General features: G+C 38.5%; 1 protein-coding gene across 5 annotated transcripts in view; it reads right to left on the minus strand.

Moving 5' to 3' along the window:
* Window positions 1-2,849: 2,849 nt before the first annotated feature.
* Atp8a1 (ATPase phospholipid transporting 8A1) overlaps window positions 2,850-22,109 on the minus strand; it is a 215,073-nt gene continuing 195,813 nt past the window's right edge. For all 5 annotated transcript variants that reach the window (XM_042678094.1, XM_042678098.1, XM_042678097.1 and 2 more), the window contains 4 exons: window positions 12,855-12,943; window positions 12,080-12,172; window positions 4,929-5,020; window positions 2,850-3,668 (listed from right to left, as the gene is read on the minus strand). In XM_042678094.1, coding sequence (XP_042534028.1) covers window positions 3,571-3,668; window positions 4,929-5,020; window positions 12,080-12,172; window positions 12,855-12,943 — 372 coding nt within the window. In that variant the 3' untranslated portion in view covers window positions 2,850-3,570. The remainder of the gene's footprint in view (window positions 3,669-4,928; window positions 5,021-12,079; window positions 12,173-12,854; window positions 12,944-22,109) is intronic.

Here is a 22,109-nt window from a genome sequence, read left to right on the forward strand (position 1 = left end):
TATGAATATGCAATCTATTGTGCTCCAATTAACATTCTTATTTGGAAAGAACATTTTAAATGACAGTGCATAAAGTGTAAAACAAATTACCATGCAACTTTCATATTGGATCTTTAGGAGGCTGAACTGAAAAATTAAGATATAAAACTTAATGATCAGAATAAATGCTGATTGGTTCCTTTCATTCATTTCCCCACCTGGAAATGAAGAGGAATCACTGGTTCTATAAAAGGACCATATCATTAATGTGATGTAAATGTTTAACCTTACTTAGCGGAACACACATTCACCTGCCTTGATGAGGGAGTTTTCCAATAAGTTGGAAACACCACCAATACTGTCTCAGAAACAACACTGACTGGAGGTGGACCATGAAAATACACTTATCCCTTTAAGTTTATTCTGTTCCTGAGAAACACTGTTTTCCTGCTAATAAATCCTACCAGATAACATCTTTCTGTGTGCAAGTATACCAATAGATTTTTATACGTATATATAAAATATTTAGAAAGTCCATACAATACTATATCATATTTCAACATTAAAGAAGTAACTGCCAGCTTTTCAATGCTAGAGAAATGAAGATTTTTTTTCCTACTCTAAGGAGTATTTTCTGAATTGTAAACATTGTAAAAATGACCATGATATTTGCTGGAGTCCCTACAAGGAAACTGGTAATTGAAGAGTTTGTGTCTTTTTGTTCAAAAATGCATGTTAAAAGTCACTCTGGCCAGGAGCCATTGGCTCACACCTATAATCTTAGCTACTCAGGAGGCTGAGATCTGAGGGTTATGGTTTAAAGCCAGCCTGGGCAGGAAAAGTCTTTGAGGCTCTTATCTCCAATTAACTACTCTCACCTTACAAAAACAAAACAAAACAAAACACATAGCCAGAAATGGAGCTGTGGCTCAGAATGGTAGGGCTTTGATTTCAAAGCTCAGAGACAGTGCCCAGTAGAGTTAAAGCCCCAGGACTGGCACCAAAAAAAAAAAAAAAGTCACTCTGACTGGTTGATTTTCCAAGTCCTAGTAAACCACGTTATCTCTGTCCCCTCTCCCCAATTCAGGAAGGATAAAAACTTGGAGCATTTTCCTCTCTTTTCTATAAAGTCACTGTAATTACAGTGCTATATTTTCCAAGTGGTGACTCCCTTACCCTATTCCACATATCCCAATCCAAGAAGCAAAGAGATTATTAACTCAATGTTGATAACTCAGAAATATAGCTCCATGGGATACAATGGCATAAGCAGTACATTTCAGATCACAATTAACCACAAATAGTTTCATGTGGAACACTATCATAAAAAGGATTCATGTTTCAAGATGAAAATCTAACTTAAAATTTTTATGTTCTAGCCAGAAATTTCAGTTCTATTTTATTCGTACCATTCTGATATTAAAATGCTGGAGAAGGGTTCCCCTGGTGTAATGGATGTGAGGCTTTTCTCTGGAGGAATGCACTGTATTCTTTCTAATTTTTGAGGTCTGACTTCACCTGTCACCCTTGAGAAGCTCAGGAGAAGCAAGACTCTGGAGATCTATTTGGTAAAAGGAAAGACTATGACTTTTAGGATTTTGAAGACAATTTGAGACTGCACGTCTGTAGTTTTGCTAGATGTTCTGATTCATGATTCTCTTAATCTGGAGCCTGATGGGAAGGATCTGAGAAGTGAAGTATTAAACTCTTTCTTCCCTTTTGGTTAGAAATATGCATATGTGTGACAACCTCATTTCTCAAAAATGTAGCATACTGGCAACTAGCTACAAATACAGAGAAGGGAAAGATACGTATTCTGTTTTTAAATTGAGAAGAAAGAAAATAATGTGCAATGATGAGACTCAGAGGACAATTTTAACAATCATCTCTCTTCTCAATTCTCTATACTTTTAAGAGACCAATTTAAAGTCGATAATTCAAAAATTGGACTATGTGGCGAAGAAGGCATACCCACCCAGTCACCTTCCATCCCGATCACGTTATACAAGAGTCTTATCTAACCTATTTTGCTGGTAAGTCCACTTAAAGGCAAACAGGCTTTAGAATAGAAGGCAAAAAAGTCTGCTTCAATCTCTGAAGTGTATCTGAAAACTAGAATTCCTTATTTAACGCTTTAAATGAAAGTATTATTTTAAAAATAGTGTAGAAAACTGGTTGTAATTTTTTTTAAACAGCCCCTTCGCCATTTCTTGTTGGTAGCAAAATAGGCATTTTCGGGAGAGGTCATGGAAATGTTGAAAAGAATTCAACTGAATGTACCTTTTAAAACATACTAACAAGCCCTATTCTGATGAAAAATGTTCTTTGATTATAAAGTTACAAGACTTAGTAAAGTAGATATTTTTGAAAGTTGGGGCGGGAGGGGGGAGGCCCTACTTATTTGTCTCAATAAACAGAACATAACTAATTATGGGGATTTGCTGGAGCAGCGAGCTGTGAATTAATTTCCAGTATGAAGTACATGGACAGTCACCATACACCGAGTGCACAACATATCAGTCGAGAACCCAAACACCTTACAATAGCTGAGCCTATGTACATTACAAAAGCCCATGCATTTATCTGATGTGTTATTCCACATACTGAAACTTTGGAAATCTCACATAAACATGGAAGCATAATTTTCTTAAGAGGGAAAACTTGTAGACAAAATGACATCACTTAATTTATCGCCGAAGCTGAATTTTTTAGAAAAATCTGAAAGATGATCCAAGTTTATCAGAAATGACCGAGACACAAATACAAGTTCAAAAAAAAAATCAGTGTTATAGCACTAACTCACATTGACACCTGTGTCCTCTAACAAGAACAAATAAACAAGACAAATAATAAAGAAGCACTCGTAAGGCTTGAAAGGTGCCACATCACAAATTTTAGTAGCAAATGCCTGGAAAGAATTCATTTTTTGCAAATCACTCTCACATTTGAAAAGTCAAGCATGCAGATCTCATAGCAGCACTGGAGTCAACTTTCTCTTAAATTTCTGGGCAAATGACTACTGATGAGAAATCCACTTACTGAACTTCTTTGGCAAACATATAGCAAGACAATTTTTGACACAAACATGTATTAATGCCTTGTTTAGAAATGTTCAGTAAAGTGAGTCAGTTCCTTAAGAAAGCTGGTTTGTTTCAGCATGACCTGAAAGCGAAGTCTGGATATCAAGAGTCCCTTTAACTTAATACCATTTTAGAATTTTTCTTTTAAGGATGGTTGCCTTGTGGTATCACCAAGAAATTAAGTTACAGATCCAGAGCCATGGCTTGAGAGCACTGACCTGTCCTCAGCCGGAGAGAATACTGGGCAAAGTACCAAGGTCATTTTCAATTTCTGTTCACACACCTTAGCAAACACTTAAAAAAATCTGTGAGAGATGGTGTTACAGTAGTTGCACAGTGCTTATGTCTATGATGTACATGAATCTGAAGGTCCATCCATGAGATGAGCTCAGATCCACCTTTGCTCTCCGGGGACCAGAGTAGAACTGGTCAGCAGATTGTGGTGATGACCTCAGCTTGTGGGAGCTCTCCTTAGAGATGCAGTAGGGCCTGCTTCTCAGCCCTTGACCCATCACCACTCATCAGGCCTCTGTTTCGTGGTATCATAGGCTCTAATTACCTCAGACTGTGAAACAATTCCATTTTCATCTTGGGAGAAAGCATATCCGTCTGTAAGTTAAGGACGAAACACAAATTATCATCAGGAATTGGCTAGAAATCACTGTTATTTGTATTCATTGTCTAACTTGGGGAACTGATGCATCCTTGTCACCTTCAAAAGCACGAGACACTGATTTTTTGTAAACATTTCAGCAGCAAAATGGAGAGTGGGAAGACATGCCAGTTTGCATTCTATGAGGTCTGCTTCCCAACAGAGCTAAGCAGAGGTCTCAAAGCCTGTTTAATCCTCTGCTCTGTATCTCAAGCCTACTGTCCTAACTTTTGTTTACTTACTGCTGGAAGATGTCAGGGTATCTAGTCAAGTGCATGCCTATAGGTTTTTATTGGTCAGGTGGATGAGAGAGATGGAAAAAAATGGTGGATGGGTGAGTAGATGGATTGGTTAATTAATCCAATCCAAACATATTGTGTTCCATAAATATATACAAGCATTTGTCAATTAAAAAATCATCGAGGAAGAGGACACAGATAGCTGCTCATGGTAAAAAACTGGCCAGCTTCTTCTGGTGACATTCTCCTTAGTTTCTGGCATCAAAAAATACACTCACTGATTTCCTATGTGATTGGAGGGGAGAGAGAAATAAAGAATGACCCCTAAGGGGATCCTTAGAAAAGGCCTCTTGAAGTATAATTAGCCAAAGCATTAAACACGAATATACACATACATATATAAATAGAAATAAATTACATGTAGGAACAACATGAAACAAAAGATATATTACTAACACAAACAGATTTGCTACAGGGCTTTATATATTATATTCTCTTTTAGATCCTTGAAATGTTAAGAAGTCAAGATATCTAATAATTTCTTACAACTCTAAATATTCATAAATATTTTTGAAGGGAAAACTGTATATTTCCTGTGTTGTATGAAAGTTGAAAAGGTTCTTGCAAAGTTATCCGAGTAGAAAAGATAACAAGGCAGAGGCAGCTTTAAGAGCGAAGATTTATCTTGCTGGTTCTTTTTAAGATTTAAGGAAGCAAGGAATGTGGAAATATTATTGTCTTTCTCTAAAGGAAAAACAGCAAGATTTTGAAATGCTCGAAAAAAAGTGAGATGGTTGTGGGTCATGGATTTTCTAACCATGCATTTGTCGGCTAAATAATACAATGCAGATATTTACTACTTGTGTTTGGAGTTCATTTTAAAATAGCTAACTAGCCTTCAAGTCAAAGTACTGCTGTGATAAATGCCACGATCCAGTAGTGGCTGAGAAATTGTTTAAAATAAGCTCAAGTACTCACGGAGCAGGTTTTGTTGCAAGGATTCCGATCGGTACAAGTTCACATGGTTCTTCTTAAAGACATTCTTGAGCAGCTGTGCCCTCTCCGTGAGGCTGTGGAATAGGTGCAACAGCGTGAAACGAATGATCAACTCAGTGCCGCCCGCTTAAGTGCCCTCAGGAGCGCCAAGGAGAATGATACTTAAACAAAAGCCTGCCTGAGCATTCTGCAGCCTCAGGACTCTTTGCACTCCACTTTCTCAGATGGCAAAAGGGATCTCAAGACTTTAGTCACACATTTTTAGGCCATTTTCCCCATGGCTAAGGAAGAGTTCTGTCCCAAATAATAATCCAGGATAAGATTTCCTCAATCCTTTCCCCATCCCATGATATCTATGTAGTTAAACAGAAATAGAACCTATACAAAACAATTAATTATTCACTACTTAATAATGAAAAATTACCAGATAGTATTATTAGCTCCTATGACCTAGGTTAACTGTGTGTGTGTGTGCGTGCACGCGTGTGAGTGTGTGTACATGTATGTGTGCGTGTGTGTGTAAAATTATCTTGCCATTTTACAGTTAAAAATACTATAGCTATTATTACATCTTTTACACACTTGACACATATTTTGGTACAACCTACTTATTAGTTACATGAAAGAAATCCTCAAAGTTCTAGAAAGAACACATTAAAAAATAAACTTCTGAGGGCACTGCATTGCTGCTGTAAGGTGGTTTAAAGTGTGCCTTCATTTCATTTTCAAATAAAGTCTTTTCTGAAAATAATCACAATAGGTAAAGTAACCAGGAAGAATATTGATTTTTTCCACATATGTTTTTAGGATGATCTTCATAGCGACAAATCCACATAATGAAATATGCAAGTTCTAAAAAATACATGGGGAGAGATCTTCACGTTGCCATCCTTGGCAGACAGAACGGTGTCCCTTCTTCTTACAGTGGGAATCAAAGATTGGTTGAATAGGCAAATTTGAGCAATTCTGAAACACACTTATAAACTTCTTCAATCTTCCCAATCATATCATTTTTTGTCTGGCTGGCTTATTAAACTTTGCTTTGATTCCAAAGAATGTAATAAGGATAAGGAACAAAACAAGCCATCCACATGCTTTGTAGCAAATGTTTATATAATTTTCTTTTAATAACCGAAACGGACTCAGTCAATTTTATTTTTCAACTACAAAAGCTTTAGTTAAGTTGCTGAAAGTGATGTTCACTCTGTATCTTGCCAACATTTCTGCAAAGATTATTTCTGAAATGGAATATTTATTATATACAAAAAGATCTCCCAAAAAGGAAGCCATCATGTAAATGAGTCACACATTTAGGCAAAAACCAAAGGAAAAATATTTAGAAATGCTGACATTTGCAGTAATCTTCCACATATATTTCTTCTAAGTCTAGGAATGGTAACTAGTACTTATTAGATGTATTTTATTGTCACTGGGAATTAGCTGCACTGAAACAAGAATCTAATTAATCTAAACTCCTGCGGTTGTGGAATTAGATGTGAAACTTGTTTTGGACATTGACTTAAACAGATATAAAGATGAAAAAGGGCCATTTTAACCAAGTCACTTTTCTCACCCTCCTATTTAAATGATCTAACATGACAGACGGGGGGACCCCAAGGAACACTAAAATGTGGAACCGCTTTGAGGAAGTCAGACAATTTCATCAGCAGGTGGTCTGATTTTCTTAGCAGAGCCAAGAACAGGGTGCCTGGAAGTGTCTGGTGTTTAAAGTCTGAGTAAAGGCTGGAGAATGGCAATGCATCATTATGCCAGCGTCCTCTTCCCAAATACATTTTCCAGGTTTCAGGTTAGCCTTCCTAAATAAATACTCTATTATTCTAACACTCAAATGTGAGAAGGCAGAGGAGAAGTATATCTTTCATATTATGGCAACTGAAATGCATAAAAGGATGTATTTTTTCCCCCCACAGCAGTTAGAAGGTCTCTTTCTGGGGAAAACAGTACATTCCTCAAGAAAGATATGGGCTTTGGAGTCTTTGGTTCAATTATGAGTTTGCTACTTATTAGTTGGCCACTGTAGGAGGGAGACAATACGGAACTCTCAGGCTGACTGCGAGGGTTTAGCAACTTGACAGCGCAGTGATTGACAATTAGGAAGTACTCAACAAATGCTGGGCACTCCCACTCAGTGCCCCGGATCCCCGGGAATCTATTATAAAAAGCAACTAGCACAGATCACCACAAAAGGTACTTTGTGAGGATCATTTCTGATGCCTTGCTTTTCAGCTGTAGCTCAGTGCTGCCATGAGCTTAGCTTTTCCAACGTTCTCATTTCACCTCTTTACTAAGCCAAAAAAGACTAGGTTTGTTGTTGTTGTTGTTGTTTTTGTCATTTTGTTTTTTCTTAGTGGCTTTGAGCTTCTTGCTTTAGAAGCAAGTTCTTGTGAGGAACATTCTCTTTCAGAATAAAGAAGTAACAGTGAGCTGTTTTGTACTTTCTATCCATGTCATACCTTGAGGAAATGATCTACCATTTAAAAGTTTATACAATTCTTTGTCATCCATGTTTATGGGGAGTGCTGTGACCATCAGTATATGGAATATACTGATAACATTTATCTTAGTACATGTGTTAAATATTCAGTATTTATTGGGCAGCTTTGACAGTATGAGGGAAAAAAAGGGAAAAGGCTAAGATACCTTCTCATTCCAACCACATCTATTCACAATTGTTTGCCAGTAGTTTTGCTCGTTCTCATATAGTCTTTCATTTACATACCACGTAATGCACATTGCGAGTTTGTTTAATGCAATTACACAGAAACTACCACTTAAGTATTGCTCTTTTATGTCCCAGCCCATGGAAATGTTGCAACTTAGGTATTCTATAAGAGGTGAGTGGAAAGATATAATCTTGAAATATAATATTTCATTTAGAAACATGAAGACAAAGTTAATACAAACCCATGTATAGTCACAGAATGTGCTGTGCGTATAGTCTTAAGGTAATTCAAGTGATCTTTGAAAGCAGTAAGCTTGAATTTGTTTATATATTGGGCTGGCAAGCTACTTTGGATGACTCATTAAAATGGATCTCTTGAAAGTAAGTCAGAATTCATTTCTGGATGGTTCACTGCACAGCATGGGGGAGCTCTCCTTTGTTCTGTAGCAAGGGTGACAGGAGAATGAACAATGACATCAAGCTAACCTTCGCACTGTAAGGGATGACATTTCACCATTTTGGGCCTTTTCCTTCCAAATGATGGGAAGGATTATCATCAAAATGATGATAGACTAAGGAAAACTCTTGATCTAGCACTGTGTTCAACATTTATCCAAGTAGACTGGATAGAAAAATCCAGAGAGAAAGTAAAGAAATATAATTTCTGTTAGCTCAGAGGCAATGTTCAAGTTGCTTTCCATGACTATAAAGAATACTGAGAAAAAGAGAGAAGAGAGAAGAGAGAAGAGAGAGAGAGAGAGAGAGAGAGAGAAAGAGAGAGAGAGAGACTATACAACACTATCAACACTCACCATGTACAATTATCTAACTCCATATTCCCATATTCCCCTCTCCTTCTAGGCTGAGACTATCTGTCCATCAATAGTTATAGAAAAGACAGTGAGGATGGACCTGAAGAGCTCCCTTCTCACTAATGTTGATAGCGAGAAAAAAAAAATTATGAGTCTCAGTGTCATATTTGCCTGTGTGTCTGTAAGATACTCTATTATCACACACACTCCAATGATAACTCCTGAACAGTGGTCCTGTCTTAATGCACCCAGTGGGTCCAGCATCTCTAATTAGAAACTTTTGGTTTTGAATTCCTGCTCTGTGTTTGTTTTATAAATGGTAAAATTTTATATGCAAATGACAGCTGTAATACCTATGTGGGCTCTGGGATGCCCATATTAAAAAAAATTCTTATGTCTCCTAGAAAATGTATAGATTTTTGTATTAGAGAGAATAAATACTATTAAAGTTGTATGTGTATATGTGTGTATTTCTCTACGACAACGATTAAGGTTTTCCCAGTAAATGTTGGCCCCAAACACGTAGAACACAAAAGCTGGAATGCAGAATTGGGGGCGAGGGGGGAGGGCTTTAGGCCTTGTGAATTTTTCTGGCGACTGGTGCTGGAGTCTGTCCACATAATGGTTACACAGAAGTACAAAGCTTCATAACTGAGAGTAATTTGTTTCCACTGTAAACAAGAAGCCAAGTTCACACAGCCCACCAGGAGTAAGGCTTGGGCTAGTCTTCCAATATTTTAACTTCATCATGGCTCAAAGGCTCTCTACTTAGGTTGATAAAATATACTTTCTCCCCTAAAATTTAATGGGATATATTCAATTTGGGTGTTATGGTATGAGATGTACTAATTCTACTAAAAATGACCAGTTACTGTAACAGAAATGTTTCGATTTTTAAAAATGGAAAAGAGGAGAAATCACTGCAATTGGTTACTTTTATATAAACTTCGACTTACTGTTTCTTTCACACATCTGTATTGTATACATAATTCAAGTTCACACTAGTGTTTAGGGATGATGATGTGCAACTTACAGATTCCTTGAGGATAACATTGTTCTACAACACTGTAGGCAATTTCTGCTTTATGTATGGCCTACTTTGGTAAGCATAATTCCATTTTTGTGTATCAGATTTTGATTTTACTCCCCAGATGCCAATCATTGATTTTCTACTCACCACTCAATCATCCTTTCACCCCTCCAATTATTCCTGTTTATTCCCTTGATCACTCATTCATCCACTCAACAAATGTTTACCCAGTGGTGCTAAGTTCCTGGAGCTGAGCTATGCATTTGATGGGGACTCTAAGCCATTTCTTTCAAGGAGCTCAACCCAAAAGGGGAAAGAAATGCACACAGGGTAAGTAAATGTTGCATTATACAGCATCCAATAAATTCAATAGCACATGTTTTAAAAAGGACAGATGGCATGCTGGAAAATAATTAACTTTATGTGTGAAAAGTTGACAAAACTACATCTGAACTGGGTTTTAAAAGCTAGGAAGGAGACTGTAAGATGGATGTTAGCCTGCAGACAAGGGGATAGCATATGCTAAGAATGAAAGGCATGGTGTTTTAGCACTCAAAGATATGAGAGAGAACTAGACTATACAGAAATCTCAATATCTCTCCCTCCTGAAAATGTAGATAACACATGTTAACTTTTTTCTCTTACTCCCGGAGAATCCTAAAAAATAATTCAGACAGTAAAATCAACCTGATAATTCCTTAAGAGCCTTAGAATGGGATTAGTTTAATATGACGACTTAAACGTCATTGCTTTCATTATCTTTCTCATTTGCCAAATCCTTCCCCTCAGTTCTTCCAGCTGCCCCCCTGCAGGAAGATGCCATGTTTAAGCTGATTTGCAACTTTCTGGTCACCAATGGGGAGCAGCCACACCATGAGGTCTGTGCTAGCCCCTGGGTTCCTGTGTGTGATATTCAACTAGCTCATTCCTGCGTAGCGATTTTAAGCAAAAGAGCTGGGCAGCAGGAAGGAAACATAACTAATTTACTTTCTTGGGAGAAGTTGGTGGGCAGTTATGGTAGAATCTTTTTCTTTCCTCTTTAGACTCATAGATTTATTTAGGGAAGGGGGAGGGCATATCATCTTCTCACTGAATCTTTTGAATCTGGTGGCCAGCATGTCAGTCCCCAGCCTGACTGAATTGTAAGTCATTGCTACACTCTATACACACCAAGCAGACTGAACATCATGGCAAGGGACTCAAAGTAAGTTTTAGTAGCATACTAATGAAGCTGAGAAATTTACCTGGAAGGGTAGGAATAGTAGTATCAGTAGCTTTTCCCAAATAGTTCCGACTACATGGCTTTGCTCATAGTTTTGTAAGCTAGAACTCTCAACCCTTTTTCACAGTGGGGGCGGGGCAAACAGTAACAGAAGAACTGCTGGTGCCAGGCCACACAGAACAGGTGCTTCTGCAAGGTGGATCCTGTGATGCAGCTTTTCAGATGAAGGGGAAGGTAGGGGGAAGGAGGAGAGTACATGGGCCCTGGAAGTCAGACTTATACACTAATGTGTCCCTCAGGTGATGTAATAGCAAGGTTCTGGGGGGGCGGCACTTGATGCTTGAAAAGTCAGCAGAGGCAAGATTCATGCTTTAGAGCAAGATTCAAGTGTTTAGGTACAAAGTTAGCAGGGACTGAAGGCTGGGCTCCCTCACTGATTGGCTTTAGGAACTTAAGCCTCTCCAAACACAGTTTCCTAATCTGAAAAAAAATAATAGAGATGATGCTCCTCAATTTCACTTATTGGTAATGAGACAGCCTAAGCAAACTGCAGGTAAAAGTACCTGGCAGGTACTGAGTGCTCACCAATAGCCAGGTTTCTTTGGCCTAAGTTGGGGAGTGAGAGGTAGAGGTCAAGGTCTCAGTGTTACCTCTCTTCCACTGGGTCACACTGTATCATGATGAAGATTTCATACACCAGAACAAAATATTTCTTATGGCTTAGACAACACCTTAGCTCAGCTCAGAAGGATAAGAAGAAAACAAAAAGACACATTTCTAGGAGTATCTGTATAACTGTATTTTATTATAGATTGCTTTAAACTAATTTTCATTTTCAGTATTTCTTTCTGAATTGAGTTAATGCAATTGGACTTCTAACGTTCCTCTTTTAAGGGGAGGACAGTGGTGAGAAAGAGAACGTGGAAGGCATATCTTCTATATCCAAGTCAGGTTCTATACCATAATGAGCCATGAGTACAATTACAGGGCAGTTTGTCCGATGCCAAACTATGAATTGTCTTGCATATCTATTAACACAGTGTCAAATTAAAAGCTTTCTTTCCTTTGCATTTCAATGACACAATATTTGTAACTATCATTTATTTAGTGATCATTGAACTCTTGGTTCAGGTTTTCTGTAGTATTTTACCCATGTCTCACCACTATTTTAGGCTGACTTGATGATTCCCATTTTATTGATGAGAAAACTAAGGCCCTTGGGTAAGGCCACACCAAGCTTAGCAAGTAGACAGATTTGAATGAAATATGCAACTTTCTGATGCCTGTATCTGTGAGCAACACCACCATAAATACAAGTTTTTCTTGCTTGCTTACACCCACTAGGAAAAGGTAAATGTAAAAGAATACACTCCATGGCTCACTTACCTTTTCCCAAGTACGACTGCTCCAGGGTCTTCAGATTTTGCCTCAAGCTCCTGAACTTCATCTACTAATGTTTTAAAAGCAGTCCTCTTGATGCTGGGGGGGTGGGAGAGAAAGAAAGAGTTTGCATGGAAATATTCCTATGAAGACTTTACAAAACATCTTTTCGTTTTAAAAAAATTATAGATGTCTGCTTTATTGACAAGTACCTATTATTGATAAGTACAAGAGTCCAACGTAATTTTCAAATGGAATCGAAAAAAAGTATAATGGTTTTATGCATTATTCTAATTATATGAAAAATACTCTTAAGCAATTAGAATGATAGCATTTAATCTCGTAGTTATTCCAAGAATCATGCAATTAACTTCAATGATGACTTCTCTGTGGAAAGAGATAGCATTTTGAAATTTACAGCTCTTGAGCAAAATCTGTGACTTTTTGTTCCTTCATTTCTGTATTTTATGTGTGCTTACAATCAGGAAAAGCAAACAATTTCTTTTCAGAGTTATTAAAAATACATTTGGAAACAGAAGTTTTTTTTTTCTTTCACCTTGTACAGAGTTACAGACTGGTTTTTAAAACATGCTCATTTTCTTAATCTTTCAAATTTACTCTTCTAGATTCAGAAGCATGCCCTTTTCAGTTATTTACAATTGATAAATACTTCTGGTTCCTATTTTGCAAGCTTTGCATGCCTGATGTGTGTTACTAGGCAAACCTGAAAGTTAAAAAACCTTTCCATTTTTGTGTCCATAACCAAGGATTACACACTTACACTTTGTAGGCTACATCCAGGAGCAAGGACGCCACAGGGATGAAGAACAAGCCCATCCAGAAGACTCCAGAGCTGAACAACATGGCTGCCTGTGCAAACCACCAGGAATGACAGGTTAAAAACTGAGAAACATTATTCTTCGTGTTTAGTTTTTAACAGGACTCCAGTAAAATAATTTTAAAGGCTAGCATTCTAAGAAGGAAGATACACAATAACCCTAAATTCAAACTTGTATAAAATTTGAAATTAAAAGTCAAATGTGTTAAAAGATATTTATTATTCTTTTTGTCCTCAAGTAGCTAATATGACAAAATTTGTATCATGTACCAAATCTTTTCATGTATGGAATTTTATTGTCATGTTCAACATATGAAGTAGGAAACCTTGATCTTCTTATATAACTTAGAATATCACCATCAATCTTTTTGAGGAAACAAAATATACTCTGGTTTAAATTATAGTTACATGGAATATAAAATAAATCCCAGTTAGAAAGTGAGCTTACTAATTCTGGCATATATAAATTAGTTTTTATTTTTGTAATACTGCAGGAAATTAAGAAATCATCTAGATAAATCCTGATGATGATATAATCAAACTCAATGAATGAAAACAATTTGATTATTTTTTGCAATTGGGTAGGAACAACCTTAATTTTGGTTCAATAATTATAAAATGTCAAATCAAGAATTTTATATACAAACAAAAATAAATGTATTTATGACAACTTTCATAATTCTTATAATTCCTCATAATTCTTATAATTAAGTCTCAAATTGCTATATCAGAACCTTTAGGGTTATGAAATCACAAATGTGATTTTAAAAGTTGTATTAGCTGTCTATAATTATATAAAATATTTGTAATAGATTAGATCATACAGAATTTGAAATGAAACAAAATAGATTTTTCTTGAGTCTATGTGTCTATAAAGAACAAATCTTCAGGGCTTAATTCCATAAATGCACTGTTATAATTTCATTAAAAAGTAGACAATACATGTACATATATTTTATAATAGATCACACAGAATTTTTAAAATGAGAATTGAAGGATGAACTCAGGAATTACAAATGATACAGCATTCTTCTAGACAGCTTCATAATTATGCACAGTCCTAAGAACCTAATCCTCATTAAACAGAAAATAACTAGGTTTAAATTATGTTTTCGATTACCTATTCATTTTGATTCACCAATGAGGACAGGAACTATTTAAAATTTTTCCCACTTGAACATGGGCTTACTGGTCTGCAAAGGCATTTTGTGAGATAGAACTTAATAGCCCTGAACATATTTAAAATAAAAAAATTGCTAGTATAAAAAATTTCAAAAAATAAAATTTAACACAGGAGATTCCAAGAAATAGCCCTCACATCTGTGACACCAACATGATGAAAAACTCACATAAAAGTCACTTTAATTAATAAGGCAAACATGATCTTGGTCATGCTTGCTGATGTCCTCAAGAGTGAAAACCAACAGTAACTATGAACCAAGAAATATCTGTTAAGCCCAGTGGGTTTTGTTTAGAGTGAAGGGCGCTTTCTAGTAAGGTATAGCTGTGATATAGCCACATTTCATTTCCCTTCCAGGGGGGAAAAGGTATGATACGATTTTAAGTTTTGTAGCAGAAAATGCCTGTTTTCCTTGGCTTACCTTTTAATATTTTAATGTTGGTGGAGGGGATAAGAGAAGAAAGATTTATTCTGGCCTTCACCACCTTGAGTTAAATGTAGGCTGGGGGAAAAGGCAAACGGAGAGACTGAAGGCTGCTAATTCTGACCATTGTGATGCTAACGATGATGGCGGGGGCAACTAGTACCCACCATTCAGTCCACTTGCCTTTGGCTTTACAAATGCACAACGTGAATTGAGGGGAAAGAAGTTTTTCGGCTTCATATCTGAAAGCCTGTCAGATTTTGTTTTTCTTTTGCAGAGTTAATCCAAACCTAAAAGATTTAAAGCCGACATTCGCATTTAAGACAGAGTCTCTTTGTGTTTTTTGGATGAAGAGGGGGAAAAAATAAAATCCCACAGAGATATTTCCTTCCTTTCTGTAGAAGAAAGGTCCCCTGGCTCTACAGAAATATCTCCCCACTTGCAGGCCAGGTCAGCTGGGAAAAGACGGGTGTTCTGCAGACAATGGTGGTAACAGGAGCAGCCTGTGTGAGGAGGTGGGCAGAAGCTCCCTCCAAGAGGGGTTTGTACGTTGTCCTGGACGTGGGAGATTGGTGGGCAGTGCCAAGAGCCGCCCCCCCCCCCTCCAGGCTCTGTGAAACCAAATGGAATCCGCCACAAAAGTGGCTCCCAGGGTGGAGTTGGGAGGGGGTGCTTTGGAAGGGATCAGCCAAGGCAGCTGGGGGGGGGGCTGTAAAGTTGGGAAAGTGAAGGGCCTGAGTCCTTTTTGGGGGAACAAGAGACCTCTTGTCTTTACAGAGGACACTGGCTCCCAATCAGACCGAGAGGGCTTCAAAATAAACCAGCGCTAACTAAATATGCAATCTCAAAGACGTCCTGAAATTTCCATGTGAACTTGCAGAGAAAAAGGGTTTGCGAAAATATGAGTTTCTTGTGCGCACAACCAAGCCAAGGGGTATGATCAGAAAAGAAGGGCCTCACTTCGGGCCCACAGCAAGGTTACCCTTGGCCTTGATACTAATGTTTGGGCACCAGAGAAGAGCATGTGGTCACTTTCTGCATGCCCAAGGTCAGCCTTACAGAAAAAAAAAACAAAAAACAAAAAACAAAAAAAGAGAATGGCCAACTGTCCCCAACCTTTAGCAACACATTTCTTGTCTATCTCGACTTGGACATTAGACATTGGAGTCTGCAGTCTCTTCCTTTCAGATAATGTGCAGATACCTTCTATAATGGGGAGCCCTTTGAAGAACCCTCAGTCTATACTGGGGAAACCCAAATAGAGCAGGTCAGGTGATAAACAGCCCTGAAATGGTTCAGCCTATGTTCATCCCAGCTACCAAGATTCAGGAAAGAAACTTCTCAGTCTCAGATTCCTCAGCCATAAATAACTTGTAAGAATAAATCATAATAATGTGGCTATGGAAATTATTAACACTGATTATTAAGGAATTTCCCATTCTTCATTGTCATTTTGATTACCTCTTGTTCTACCGAGCCATCTGCCCCATGAACTTTAAGGAAGGAATTAAAAAAAAATCACATTATCCAACTAAGTTTGAATCAGTTTATAGATTTCTACGTGGTAGGTTTTATCATAATCATATCACAATATAGGTGTGTTTTATTGGATATGTTGAAGGGTGATGCTGAAATATATATCAAAGGAGCTGATCAGTAATGAAGTGCCACTTATCTCAACTTTTCCTAGCTTAGGGAATGGAGACAAATTATGTTTTCATATCAACTACTATATATATATTAACCTGGGAAGGGAAATTATTCATAGGACAGTGCCACAAAATTTGGCTATTTATATACTTTTGTGGAGGGGAGTTCAGTAAAGAGAGAGTAGTATAAATTCCTAACAACTCTCCCTCCTCCCCTTCCCCCAAGAAGTAGGAAAGGGTATAACTGAGGATCTACAGGGAATACTTGCCTCGCTTGCACAAGGCTCTGGGCTGATCCCTAACAGTACAATAAAAGCAATACAAACACACACACAACAATCAAGGAGGATTTAGTTTGCGGTATCTAGAAAATGCTTAATACAATAGCTTTTAAGCTAAAAAACAGCAAAGCAAACAAGGGGAGAGGTGACACTGTTCACAAAGTAATGCACTCATTACCTCATTTACGTAACTGTAATCCCTCTGTACCTCACCTTTACAATAATTTTTTTTTAAAAAACAGCAAAAAAAGAAGAAACAAAACAAAACCTCCCTAAAAACTACAAAAGACCTGATTCATAAAAATGTAGAGCTTCTACATATATGTCTAAGGAGAATGTAATTTAAAAAGTCAGTGACAAACAAGAAAGTTGGAGAATGAACCTTACAAAAACATGCAATTCTGTATTAATATTTGGTCACAGAAGTAGTTCATTTGTCTTGCTAAGAATGTATGAGATCCTGAGAGATAGGCAGGGGACCCAGAGGAACGTTCAGGAAGCAGCTACAAGTAACCAGTAACATTATGACTCTCTGTAGTCATAAACTCTCTACCAAATTAGCTCAGATTAAAAAAAAAATCACTATTACCATGCGTGAATGTGTGAGTGTGCGTCTAACGGATACTTTTCACAATTTATGTTTCCACCAGGAATGTATTAGCCTTTGGGAAAGTCTCAAAGACACACACATTCATTCCTGTTAATTAGACAATCCTATTTCTGAACTATGTGTTAAAATTTAGGCCACACTTTTGCTTCTAGGCTAGTTTCTCATGAAACTGTTCCATGACCACTTGCTTTGAAAATACTCTGCCCACTTCAAGGCCCCTGGCCTGAGGTTTAGTAAAGAGCAGGCAAGCCATGGTAGCTGCCTCTTGAACACTCTCTCTCTCTCTCTCTCTCTTTCACACACACACACACACACACACACACACACACACACACGATATATATCTCACATATATTTGTATATATATTTGTATTAATTCAAGGCTTCTCAGACACACTGCTTGATTATGGAACACTCTCCCATCGGTACTGCTTTTGGGATTAGCTTTGGGAAATGTAAAATCTTAACCAGTACACTGTACGGCTGGTTGAGTTAATGCATTGTCCGTACAAGAGAATATTATCCAAGCTGTTCAAGATGCTGCCCATCGGTTACTTGGAAGGGTCTGGCCTAAAAACTCTGGTGTTCTGGCAGGAGTCTGTTACAGGATATATAACTTCTGTCTCCAAAAAAGGTGGATGTTTTCCAGACTGATCCTACTACACAATGGGAGCTACCACTGTGTTGGCATTTGTCATCCATTTTATTTTTTAAAAAACTATTTTCTTTTTGAATTAGCATCCAGTAATAATACAAGAAGGTCTCATTATGATGAACCTTTGTGTATGTACAGTGTGCAATATATTCCTGCTCCTGCTCTTCCTTCTCTTGCCTTTCTTCAGTGTTTGGTGCACTTTGTTATAATGTATATTAATGCATTGTACTTTGATCCTCTTCACCTCTTACTATTGCTTCCTCTCCCCCTTCCCTCCTGCTCACCTCTGTTGGACAGTCCCCTTTTTATATTCATCTCCCATTCTTATTATATATTGCCTATTCTACTGCTCCATCTGTCCATATATTGCCTATTCTACTGCTCCGTCTGTCCCCCTGTAATCTAGTAGCCTATAATCTAAAGTTTCTGTAAGAGGAAGACATAAATCTCAATTAATTCTCACAACCCAGTGCTCAACTCCCAAGCACATGTTCAATACACAGTTGCTGGATAAACAAGTAATGATGTGCTGAGTACCGGTGGCTCTCACCTACATCTTAGCTATTCAGGAAGCTAAGATCTGAGGATGGCATCTCAGGCAGAAAAGTCTGTGAGACTCTTATCTGTGATTAACTACCAAATGGTCAGAAGTAGAGCTGTGGCTTAAGGTGGTAGAGCACTAGCCTTGAGCAAAAGAAGCTCAGGGACAGCACACAGGTCTTGAGTTCAAGCCCCAGGACCAACATGCACACGTGCATGTGTGCAAACACACACACACACACAAACACACAGACAAACAGACACACACACACAGAGTAAAGACAGTTGTGTGACCTGGTCTTTGCTTGTTAGAGTTTTAGCTCCAAGTAGTCTTTAAACAACACCAACACCACACTCTATCTTTGCTGGGCTACTCTCTCCCTCTCAGTCCCCATCTGGAGCAGCTTCCCTGATTCAGGCAGGTAACAAGAGTACTTAGTAACTTTTCCAAGCCACAGCTTCAGGTCAAGTGCTCTCTCCTTCATGAGCCTCATGCACCTGGTCACAATGATGAGCCTCTTACACTCTCATTCTTGGTGGGTTTACTTCTCAGAATGTGCCCTTTTAAAAACTCTGATTCACTGACACCCAGTATAGACCCTGGCACACAGGCACTCAATAAATCTCAGTGGAGTTGAGCTGAACTGGGCTCTTATATAGGATGAATTATTACTTTCTCCATAAAAATAGACAGAGCATAACATTCAGAAAATAACTAGAGAGAAGGGCATTTTGGATAAACCCTGGTATGTTTGCAATTATTTCCAGCAGCTCTTGATTACTCAGAGAAAAAGAAACCCCTCGGTGGCTGGGGGTTACTCCATACACACAAACAAAGATCTTAGGAAATATGCAAATTAGATAGCAGCACACAGCATTTTGGTGCTGCTTTCCTGTGGATACTTCCGAGTGTGGGCAGGGGCAGGAGAGAGGTGATGGCCAGCCCGTGAGACTTACAACCAATCTGCAAGCTAGCCCTGTGATTCAAGAAACTTAGCATCTCTATGACTCTATGACTTAGCATCTCTATGACCAAATGAGCAATGGGAAAGTAAGCCACTAAGGAATATGCTCGGAGGAAACACAGCAAGTGCTTGCCAGCTGGGATCGATCACTAGTTAACCCCCAACCCTTATGTAAAATTTGACTGTATAATCATACAAACTGAGAACAACAAACACAAAAACACACTCTTTCTAAAAAGACACTGAGCACGTGTTAGGAAATGTGTGGCTCTGAAGGGTTATTTTCTAGGAATACAGTTCCCTGAAAAGTAAAAATAACGAACAGGATTTGTTGTTTTATTTTAATTTCCTTTATTGTGCTATTTAAAAACTTAAAAGTGCCATTAAAAATGAGGACAGAGTTACTGACAAAAATATTTTTGTTATGAGGAGTAGGATTTTGAATGTTAGGTTATGACTGGGTAAGCTATGAAAGAAAATGAGCAAGTCCGGGCATCGATGACTGAAACCTGTAACCCTAGCAACTCAGGAGGTTGAGATCCGAGGATCACTGGTTCATAGCCAAGCAAGGCAGGGAAGTCCATGACTCTTACCTCCAGTTAAGAAGAAAAACAAAAACAACAACCCAAACAGAAATATAAAAAAGTCCCCTCAAGTGGAGTTATGGCTCAAGTGGTAGAGTGCTAACCTTTTGTGGAAAAAAGCTCTGGGATAGGATAATGCCCAGGCTCCCAGTTCAAGCTCCATTATGGGCACAAAACAAACAAACAAAAAAGGTGCATGATAACAATGTCTGATATTTTTACATGATGCATCATTTTCCTGTGATTTTGTACTTTTATCTTTTTATTTTTAAAAAATTCCATAAAGCACTAATTGCTTGATTACTAGTAATTCAATTTCAAAAGCACCTAGAGAATGACATAGAATAAGTGGACGCACAGCTCCTGGGGAAAAGGCCTGACTTGTATGGCCAAGACTTCTAGTTATTCCTCAATCCATCCCTTCCCTCATCTTTTGTACCCACAACCACTTCTGTCCTTGTCCATTAGCTGAAAGACACTATTCCTCTGGCTCACTTTCCACAAGTTGTGGTCGTGTAATTAACTTCTGGCCAATCAGATTGAGTGGAAAACCACTGGTGATCTAGAGATAGACCTTTAGGAGAGAAGGCTAACCCTTTGTACCTCTCTAGTTGGCAAAATGGCCAGTGCTCAAGCAGCCACTTTAGACTATGATAAAGTACAAGAAAGCTGGCAGTACAGTACAAAAAATGAAACCTGGTATCTGGAGGTTGTGCAAAAGTCACATCAGTCCTGGAATGCCTGCCTGCTTTTCCCTGGACTAATACATGAGAGGAAGATGCTTCTATCTTATTTAATCTGGTTTCCTTAAGAACTAAAAACACATACTAATCCATAAATGTGCCAGGAAGCTTTGGTTATATATTAGACCATTCACCAACAGATAATCCCTTTACTTTACCCTACTGAGTATTCCTTCCTGTCTCAGTTTAAAGGTTTTAGGTGTTGCATCAAGGATAATAGATGATGGGCTCTTTTTGTGTGACACAGTACTGAGACAGGAGCTATGAGCCTCATGCTTTCCCTGGCTTAGGGTTGGCATGCTACCACTTAATCCACCCTCCAGTGCCTGTGACTTCTTGATCAGAAAACACTCTTCTTCACATGATACTATCTCCCGAAAGACCTTTTCCCAGGGCCCTGCATCCTGACCCCTTGTATATCACCCTGCTTTTTCCCCCATCACTTACTACTTGGTAAAAAGGATCTTGCTGTGGTTCCCTCCTTGGGAACTGCAGTGGGGTGCTGTTGAATGAACCTGGGACCTTCTGAGTAGGGTATGGTATCCGCTAAGCCCTCCACTCATATTTATGGCAAGAACAGTGTGAGGATGAATTGAGCCTCAGAAGTGGCTTGAATTCTGCTGTGCTGGAGGCATGTGTAGGACGGCCTTGTCTTGTTCTTCTACCTTGCTCATGCTCATGGTATCTGTTTTCTATAGTAGGAAAAGATGCTCAGGCTATACAAATCAATGCCAGTCTTTTCTTTGTGGGTGCTGGGATTTGAACTTGGGTTCATGTGCTGTCAGGCAAGTACTCTACTCCTTGATGCACACCTCTCGACCTTGGTGTTTTAGTTATTCTGCAGATAGGATCATATGTATTTTGCCTGGATTGGCTTCAGACTGTAATCCTTTATCTATGCCTTCCACGTTAGCTGGCATCACCAGTTGCTGGAAGCTATGCTCTCACGCTTGGCTTGTCTGTTCTGATGGGGTCATGTTCACTTTGTGCCCTGGGTCAGCTTCCAGCTACGCTCTGCTCAATCTGCTTCCTGAGTAGCTGGGATTCCAGGTGTGTGCCCTCAAAGCCAGCGTAAGGCTGGTTCTTACAATAATCCTAAGGAGAGTGGTAACTTTCAAGTGTGTACAAACGGCCCGCATCACAATTAACCTTTCTCATACCCAGGTCCCTCTTTTCTTCTTGGCATTTCTAGACACACTTCTCTTAACAACAGAAGCAGCCAGCTGTCTTAGGAATGATCTCACTGTCAGAGGCACAAGGACTGGCCAATAGTCTGGGTTACTGGATGGTGCTGGCTCCATAGCGAACGTCAGACAGAAATTAGGAGAGCTGTTCTCCGCACTTCTTAACGCAGTAATCTTAGGTAAAACTCAGCCTTATCAGACCACCACCCTGCCCCATCATCAAGTGCTGATCTTAAGACCAATAAATTATTAGACATTATCTAGGTAATCCAAAGCTGATAGGTAAGTCTTTAACTGGGAAATTCCTCCTAGGAAAGGTGATTTATTATGTTGGATAAAACAGGGAGCAGCATAATTTAGGAAAATCTTTTCACCACTACAGT

The sequence above is a fragment of the Dipodomys spectabilis genome, unplaced genomic scaffold (genome assembly GCF_019054845.1).
Source record: "Dipodomys spectabilis isolate Male_0828 unplaced genomic scaffold, ASM1905484v1 ptg000043l, whole genome shotgun sequence".
Taxonomy (NCBI): domain Eukaryota; kingdom Metazoa; phylum Chordata; class Mammalia; order Rodentia; family Heteromyidae; genus Dipodomys; species Dipodomys spectabilis.